The sequence below is a fragment of the Pygoscelis adeliae genome, unplaced genomic scaffold (assembly GCF_000699105.1).
Source record: "Pygoscelis adeliae isolate BGI_AS28 unplaced genomic scaffold, ASM69910v1 Scaffold427, whole genome shotgun sequence".
NCBI classification, from domain to species: Eukaryota; Metazoa; Chordata; class Aves; order Sphenisciformes; family Spheniscidae; genus Pygoscelis; species Pygoscelis adeliae.
In genome coordinates this window covers 1,297,442-1,307,216 of record NW_008825214.1, presented here as the reverse complement: position 1 = coordinate 1,307,216, position 9,775 = coordinate 1,297,442, and the positions used below count along the sequence as shown (strand labels likewise).

The 9,775-nt window shown below is 35.2% G+C and overlaps 1 protein-coding gene across 1 annotated transcript in view; it reads right to left on the bottom strand.

Moving 5' to 3' along the window:
- Nucleotides 1-9,775, bottom strand: part of LOC103921201 (armadillo repeat-containing protein 4-like) — a 91,797-nt gene that overhangs the window by 38,207 nt on the left and 43,815 nt on the right. Inside the window, exon 16 of the mRNA XM_009329127.1 lies at nucleotides 3,965-4,079. Coding sequence (XP_009327402.1) covers nucleotides 3,965-4,079 — 115 coding nt within the window. The remainder of the gene's footprint in view (nucleotides 1-3,964; nucleotides 4,080-9,775) is intronic.

The following is a 9,775-nucleotide window of genomic DNA, read 5'->3' as shown; positions in this document are numbered from 1 at the left end:
TGTCAACTGCACCACTCAGCTTGGTGTCATCTGCAAACTTGCTGAGGGTGCACTCGATCCCACTGTCTATGTCACCGATGAAGATATTAAACAGTACCAGTCCCAATACGGACCCCTGCGGGACGCCACTTGTCACCAGCCTCCCTCTGGACATTGAGCCATTGACCACTACCCTCTGGATGAGACCATCTAACCAATTCCTCACCCACCGGACAGTCCACCCATCAAATCCATACCTCTCCAGTTTAGAGAGAAGGATGTTGTGGGGGACCGTGTCAAAGGCCTTACAGAAGTCCAGATAGACCACATCTGTAGCCCTTCCCGTGTCCACTGATGTAGTCACTCCATCACAGAAGGCCACCAGGTTGGTCAGGCAGGACTTGCCCTTGGTGAAGCCATGCTGGCTGTCTCAAATCACCTCCCTGTCCTCCATGTGTCTTAGCATAGCTTCCAGGAGGATCTGTTCCATGATCTTCCCGGGCACAGAGGTGAGACTGGCCTGTAGTTCCCCGGGTCTTCCTTTTTTCCCTTTTTAAAAATGGGGGTTATGTTTAAGAAAGCCTTTACAGTTGTAGCTATAACAAAGGCTAAAACTGAAACATTGAAAGTTGAAAGCTGATACATAAGCACAGGAAAAGGTCAGAGGAAAGGATGAGGCCTGACATTACCATTCCTATTCTAATGTTTGCACCCAAAACTCTACTAAATATGAGGATGGAAAATAACCTCTACAACTTTTTTTTTTTATTTATTTCAAGACCTACTATTTAAAGGTTACTCTGTGAGGAAATAGGTATTTTCATACAAACTCAAGCTGGCAGTGTTCCTCTTATTGGCACAATGCCTTTGGATGAATTTTATAATAGCCCAAATAACATCTTTGTAGAGTTTCTCTAAATTTTTCTGTTTGGGCTGATGTACGTTGGGAGAACACTATAAATACTGTTTTTCAAAGAAGCATCATAACCAAATATTGCTGTTCCAACATCAACAGAGTTGAGTAGACTTTTCTTAGCCATTTTTCATAATCATTTGTGTTTCTTGGACAGTGCACTTACACTTTGTCATTACCAATGTGCCTGCAGTAGTAACTTTTCCTTTTGGAAGTAAGGAACTTACTTATTAATAAGAATGTGCTTCTAAGATAATTCCTTTGAATAAATTACATTCTTGTCTCTTTAACTCTTATATTTTAAAGAAAGGTATGAACTAATTTATCCAAAATCATGAGATATTTGTCTAAGACTCACAAGTAGCACTCACAGGTGCTGTGCAAATTTTCTCAGGAGAGTTCTACTACCCAAATTATATCACTGCCAGCCAACCCATAGGATCTTCACTCTACAAGAAATTCTTAAGGCTAAAAATATTTAGAACTAATGCTGGCATACAGAAGTGATGACTTGATACCAAACCAGTATTATGGCTGTCAGAGCTGTAACAATTTATGTACTACAATGTACAATTTATATCCTCTATTTAAAAAGTCTTAGATCTGTCATGGACCAAATATCACTGCCCTATATCATACTGCTGCAACAAGCAATATCACTTAGCTATATCATACTGATACAATTATGTTCTATGGGAAGTACTCTGAACCAGCTACCATAATGTAACTGTCGACACATACGATCTAGGGTCACGGGAATTTGGATTCTGCTCCCTTTGCAATTAACTTCCTCTCTAACAGCAGGCAAACTGGTTAGACCCAAAAGCTCAAAACTGGCTAGCATCTAAACATCTTGAGAATTCAAGACTTGGCCTTTTGTGACTCTTATCCCCCTAATGGTAAAACAGAAATGGTAGACTTCCCAATCTTAAACAGATTACGGTGAGAGTAAGTGCATGAGAGATAATCATGTACTCACATACTATGACAATAACAGCCCTATCGGTATGATAGATTAGCTTCTAAGATTTTATAAATACCATATAAAATAACCTTTAACTTGTATTTACAGAAAATGTCTGTGCAGAAAAATGGATGCTGCACCACATTGTTATAAAAATTTGTTTCTGATACTATTAACAAGTTCTATTTCATCTATGAACCTCCGCACTACAGAAAAGAACCACTACAGCTTCCACAAAAGAACACAAAAAGAAAACAAATCCAGATTCTAAGCTTACAGCTATGTGAAACATGGTTGCAATCCCAAGTACAGGCTTGGAAAAGCCAGAATGCACATAATCCTTTTAAAGTCATATAATTATTTCTGCTTTTGAATCAAGCACTGCATAAACGAGACTGTGCTTCTTGGAAGATCGTGTAAATTGTTGAATATTATTAACTCTGAAAAAAAAAATAAAAAATTTGTTTAGATAGAAATAGTTACTGCACTTCCACAGTGTGGCTATAATCGCTGCTTTATACATATTTCTTTCCATTCAGTGTCAGAGGAAAGGGTATTATGGGTAGGTTTGTTTCAGTGTGCCACTCTGCCTCAGTCTCACACAAAGAACTCTTTGTGGGGTCACAGATTAGCATTTGGGCAGGCAGCCAAGAGAGATGAAAGGAGGATGGCTACACTAAGGATGTACATAGCTTACACTCATCAAATACCCAGGGGAAAAATACAAGAAAAAAATCCATGTAGTCTATAATTTCAGTAGCTGTCCTCTATCCCTTTAGTTTCTGAAAAAGTGCTTTTAGTGGAAGCTCTAGCAATGTGGAGTTCTACTCTGGCACTACAGGTTGCAGGGTCTTACACTTAATAAGTATTACCTCAGTTCTGAGATAAAGTAATATTTTAACATTCAGTTATAGCAATATTGTTCAAGAGAGAGGCAGGTATAGTCGTATCTTGACAGATGAGACATGTATACACCCATAAAGTAACAAAAAACTTTATTAGAGTGTATATGTTTAAAAAAAAGATGGAAAGATAATTCAGAATAACAGCATGCTTGAAAAATAGCAAGCAAACTGCCACTGTAGAAATCATTGTGAAGGAAGAGAAAATGCTTAAGTTATAAAAATCAAGACCAAATGTTCTCACAATACTTTCATCCATATATCTGTATCTACATCCATCCATCTATATAAATTAATAGCAACCATACAGTGCTCAGTTTCAAACAGGAAACACGGCCTGCAAAGGATGCTATGGATATCTAGCACTTTGAAGGAATTTCCATTCTTTACATAGTCAAGATCTCAAATGATATGTAGAAGGATATGTATTTGTGGTACAGTAGAGAGAAGATGCAAAAGCTGCATTAAATGTGGAGGTAAATTAGAAACAGAAGATATTACTGTACAAGGATTAAGGACAAAAGTCTACTTAGTATTCCAGAAAACTTCTAATGGGAAACAAAATCTTCCCCATTTATTTTACTGCAGGTCAGTGGTAAGAATTCACTGAAGATGACTTACAGCTTATACTCACCATTTTATCTCTATTTGGAAACTGACATGAAATAAATGAATAGCTCAGTCTTCTGTGCACAACTGACCTGCACAACAACCACTATTCACAACTGGCACTTTTTGTTGGCAGTCTGAGCAGAAAATCTAAGGATTACATTGGCATCAAGTCTAAAATATGCTCTGAAACCAAATGATCGTCTCTTGAGAACATAGCTGAAGTACCTCATAGTGGAGAACAACTACAACTACCTGTGCTATTCGTAGCCTGTGAGTAGAAGCTTTCTGTTTTCAGCATTGTCAGATTTTCAGCATGCTTTATTTGGGAGCAGTGAGTTTAGGTCCTGATAAGTTATTAAAATCTATTTTCCAAATACAGTAAGCACTGTAAAGGCAAAACAGAACACTATAATGAGTGCTAGATGGAGGACTATTCACTTTTGAAAAGCTAATACATCAATGTTTTTAAGCAGTTAACAGAACGAAATAAAGAGTGTGAAAGTAGCAAACAGCAAAGCATTGCTGGAAATCATCCATATATAAAAACTATATGAGTATATATATAACAAAACTATTACTTAAATACTTTCTTACCTTAGCATTTTCAATGCAAGGACAAATAGCCCAAGCTGCACTTGCTTGAACATCTGGATTAGGATTTTTCAACAATGACCATAACAAACGAACTCCATCTAGACGGTCAATTATCCTATTGCAGAAACAGACCAAAAAAAGACATAATTAATTCTGGAGTAGACAATGTTAAATTTTAAATTGTATCAGTTTGTTTGGAACACTGCTTTAATAAATATTGGTATGATTTTCTTTAACATACTGTTTTGCTTTATGTAAGTGCTTGTGTTTTATTGTCAGCTAATTGCCATCAACATAGTCAGTAAACATTGCTTACTATAGTAGATGGGTGTGAACAAATAATGTAAAGACAGAATATGTTTTCTAACTAAATCTCATTAATGCTGTTTACTTTTTTCTCAGCACTGTCATTCGAAATGCTTATAGAAGATAAAGTAAACTACATTACAATCAGAGCTCATATAAAAGTGAAAGCAAGCATGTGACTTTTTAATGATCTGCATGCAAAGTGAAATCTGAATTCAAGCATACTGGCTTCTTTCATATAGTAACAAATACTTTCCAAAACAAATATTTATGCCCAAAACTATGTACTTAACTTTTTATTCAGTCTATGCTTAATGTATTTACCTTACTCTATGACATATTTTAAAATACTATGTTTCTAATCTAGCATTAGAAATTAAAATGGTCACACCACAGTGCATCCTTTGTTGAGCACGAATAACGTGTAACTTGTTTCCCATGTGTTCCTTACCAACAAGACTAACACAGAACACTATATTATAATTACTTAAACACACTGTAATCAAAGTATCTTCGTGACTAGCTGAAAAATGAATTATCATCAGAATCATCTCTACACCATCTGTGTTATGTTTACATATCAATCAGGCTTGGCGATCGTAACTTCACATTAGGGTCCAGTGAATACCTTAAACGGAAAGGAAGGTCAAACAAAACTTAATAGCCTTTACAAACATGCCTTTTTTCAAAAAGATATGTTAAACCCAAAGCAGATGAGCTGAAGATAAAGAAAAGTAAATATACCTTCATTTTCTAACCTCAAAAGTAAAAATTCAATTGTATAAAATTAGTCTACATCTTTAATTGTAAATACAAGAGAAATTTAAATACAGATTGTGCTTAAAAACATCACATAAAACTTCTCATTTGTGTTCACGATATATAGGTTTGCCAGGAAATTTTTAAACTAATTATAAAATCAGCTTTGTATGTAATCCTACCGTCATTTGAAGCAGAAAAAATAATTAAGGACATGAACTCTGTCTAAAATAACCAAGGATTTTATTCATAACGCTTTTATGCAAACTGGTTAAACAATGTTTTTCAAAATAATACTTTTTTGCACAAAACTACGGTTGAGACACTCTAAGTTATTTAAGATCCGTTAATTTTAACACAGCTTATTTTACACACTCAGCTCGAAATCAATTGAAAGAAAATCACCATTCAAAGGATAAATTCAGAAATCTTAACACACCAAAATAAAACAGCATGATCACAACCTACATAATAACATATACATGTTCAACATAGTAAGGATGACTTAAGTAAAAACTTCAAAACAAGCCTTTAAATCCCTCCAAACTCCCAACACTTTTAAGCAATTTTAACATTACTTTCCTGTCATTTCAGAAAGCACAAGGAATTTTTTCCTATATTGGAATTAATTAAAAAACAACCCATGAATCTTTCTTCTAGTCAAGCAGAGTACTGACCATTTACCAACATGAGGTACTTCCTCCCAAGAGGGGCTAAATATAAATGACCCAGCTCCAACCAGTATATAAAAATCAAGAGATAGAAGCCAAACACTGAGCTCAGCTTTTTCCACCACACTTAAAAAAACAACCTCTAGGCTGATTTATCTTTCCTTTCTGTTTTTTTGAAAGCTTCCTTTTCAATTTAAAGTTTACTTTCATTTTCTTTTCAGTTTTCTTGTCTTCTCTTCAGCTTTTCAAGGTAAACTAGCCTCACTCTATGGTTCATTTTCTAAAGAAGAGTTTTGCCTTTTGCTTGAAGACCAGAAAGACCTGTTGTCTTACACCCAACAGAACAGCTCAGAATATCTGAAAGTGTAGTCCTCCGTCCATTCAACGTGTACAAAATCAAACTAAAAAAACAGTACGGACAAAACAAACAAATCTCCGAAGTGCATTGTTCATCACTGATTACTGCTTTCTCTCAGTTACACTAGATTAATTCAAATGAAAAGAACTCTACATACAAGAACATGCTCTTAAATTCTCATACTGGAAGAATTATCATTGTGTAATCACCATACAAGCACAAACCCTTTTATTTTCATCTTGCTGAGAACATATATTTGCCAATTAAAGAAAGCATTGCTAAACAAGTGACTAATCCTTTCTTAGTTCAAATTTTTATCTTTCCATGGTTTCACTGCACAATATAGCAAATGAAGAAACTGGGTGTTAAACGAGCATATCTGCTATAAAAGCAAAGGAACACTAAAATAAATGGCCCTGAAAAATGTTTCCTCTATAAAAGTGCTTAGACATCAGCTTCCTTTCTATGTCAAAATTCCTTTTTAAAGTGGACAAAAATACACATTTAGGTTTCTTTACAAATAAAGAAAGAGACAGGAAAATAGATCTGTAATCTTGAAAATTTCAGCTCTGATGGCATTACACTAAACGATATTCTGATTTGCTTTTGTATATAGCTTTTGTATCTAATTTTCTTCCCAAAATTTATTATAACATTATTAGCAGGATGCTGTAATAAAGCTACTTACCACAATACTTTGGTTGACATTCAATTCTGTATTCATCCATAGCTAGTACATTAGCCACTCTGTGGTTACAGTCACTTAACGATATATTTTATAATAATTTGTTGACATTATGAGATAAAATTAAACAACACTTAAACCTGTATTAAACAACGACTCATGGGACTGTTAAAGGACAGTTCTTTTAATAAAGATGCAGAACATTTCCTTTGAAAGCTGAAGGGAATCTCATAAAAGCTGAAATAATATGATATTTAGTTGATATAAAAAATCTTAGTATTTAATATTTTAAAGTTCAAATATTTAACTACTTTATAGAATACCTGAACTACATGTATGTAATTAATAGTAAAAATCTTAATAGGCATGAAAGTCACCCAAAGTAGGCATGTAAACTTTATTATAGGTAATTGCCATCTGGTGCTTCACATATATATAACAATATATAAATATGCAGAGTTCAGAAGCAAGAGCCCAGATTCTGAACTATTGTTGCTCTATACCTTAACATAGCAGAGGCATCTCACAATAGACCTGGACCAAGATGGCCAGCAGCCACCTCTTCTGATTCAAAGCTTGTCGCAGACTTTTCTTATTTGATCACTGATACAAATTAGAACAAGGTGTAAATTATTCTGCTCCTCAAAATAACCAAAAGTAGTTGTATTGGCAGTTAGAAATAGCTGGAGTGAAGAGGCGCTCCTATCATGCGCTCCTATGCAGGCCCGACATGACTAGAGCAGAGATGAAGGGGTATGCAGCTGACATCACTCCTACAAAAAGGCAACTGCAAGGTATATGAGCAAAACATCTTCCTGGTTTCCACACAGAACAGCTGACATAGGGTGTATATAGAGTATGTCTTATGGGCAAATAATTTTAATGCAATTAAACCCATTCAGAGATTACTGGAGTGTCTAGGACAGCCTCTGGAAAATCTCACGTTACAGTGAATTGGTATTTGCTATTTCATCAGTGCAGATAATTTAACAAGATAATTTTTTTTAATTACTTTTGTTGGCTGTTTACAGTCAACAGTTGTTTAATAGACTTTTCACATTATTTCGTTTAAGAACCTTGATATCATGACATCACTGAACAACATGAGATGTCTGTGCAAGACGTGGGTTACAATTCTAGAAATTTACTTTGGTTTTTTTTTATATATCTGAAACTGGCAAAGCTGTTAATCTGAAATAGTACTTCTCTTTCAAATTCAAACTGAATATTGAACACTTCCAGTAGAAACTTCAACATGTATTACTTAAACACACATGCATACACACAGCCTAGACATCTGTTTGTCATATCTATCATCTTTTTCTGTTACAGTGTTACTTGCCAGAACTTTTGAGAAGTCTAGTTTAATTGCCTCCAATTTAGACCACAAATACAAATGTAAATAAACAAAGTTATACTGACTCTATATTGTGCTCACTGGTAAGATTACAGGGTTTAATTCTGTCAGAATGTAATCTTGTCTTTTTTGAAACCACAATTTAGCATGTTTCTTAAAACTTTCACTAGTTGCTGTGGTCTGCTTTGATAAACAGTATTATATACCAATGACTCAAACTCCATCTGTTTGGCTAAAATAATTGTACATTTTAGTTTATAAGATTCTAAACCCTCAGTTTTGAACACTAGAGATGAAATCTATAGATTTTCAAATGAAAAGGGCAAATTAAAATCTAGTGGCAGTTAAAGAATACGCACTAGTCCTCTGTTTTTAGTAAGAGAAAAAGAGTAACTTGTAAAAAGTTCATCAAAAAGACAAATGTACAAAAAAGATGTGCAGCAGCATCTCTGTCAGTGGCTATGCAGCCAAATGAGTATGGAGAACATCTTCACACTGTGCACATAATAGGAAGTTCAGTCACATAGTTATGCTGTTTTAAGAAGAGTCAACTTATTTTTTGCTGTGAGAGAAGCTGGCTGCTGCTCTTTATTTTGCATAGCTCACTAGAGTCAATTAGAATCACTTAATTGCTTGAAGTTGCCTTAAAGTAAAGGCTTGGTGCAGAAAAGTAACACTATTCCACTCAGTAGTTGTAGAAGTTAAAGTGTCAACTAGGAAACATGACAGAGATAAAAATATATAAAAGACATAGAGAAGCTCTAGATTCACCTATGCCAATCTACTAATCTTCTCTCTTTGTCAGTGGAACATATGATGTATGTTCCTCCATGGAACATATGATAAACATACCATATTTCCCTCAGAAGTTAACTGCACTGTTTCATAAAACGCTCATTTTTTTATTTCTTATATTAATCCCATCCTCTTCATTACATACTCTTGAATCATTCACAGAAACTTCATGAGCTCCACTCTCGGTCTGTATGGTTTCCACATAGCTACTGCTGCAAGTATAAGCACATTCAAAATAGAAGACTGCTCAACTGAATATCTAGTCTCTAATCCACACGTTGTTAAATGTAAGAATATATCTGAAAATTCTCAATCCTTATGAGGGCTTGATACTCCCTTTAAATTTTCCTGCTTTGTCCTGGGTTTCTACTACATATGAAAGTCAATGATAGCAGAAACCAGAAAAATCATCACAGTTTTCAGAATTTCTGTAGTGCCAAACTAAAACAGTAACTCTTTAAACAGTACTTGTCTGTACGAGATGACAAAGAAAACAAACCTTAAGACCTACCAGCCAAATTTACCAGGAGAAAAGCTAACAGTAGAGAACAACTGATCTCCTAGAACCTGTCAAGCCATTCTGAGGAATAAGTGATTATGAAATAAGGAACGTAATATGGATCCAGCCAGACGAACCAGGAAGAAGACCAGGAACAGCTAAGTATCAAACTGCAATAGGAAGTTCTCATCACCTGTATATACTTACAGGCTACAAGTGGCTTTGCTTTGCTTCTTTCTAGGAGACAATCTTGGCACATATATTGGGTTTGCATGGGAAGGTTTTGGTAGTGGGGGGGTGCAGGGGTGGCTTCTGTGAGAAGCTGCCAGAAGCTTCCCCTATGTCTGATAGAGCCAATGCCAGCCGGCTCCAAGATGGACC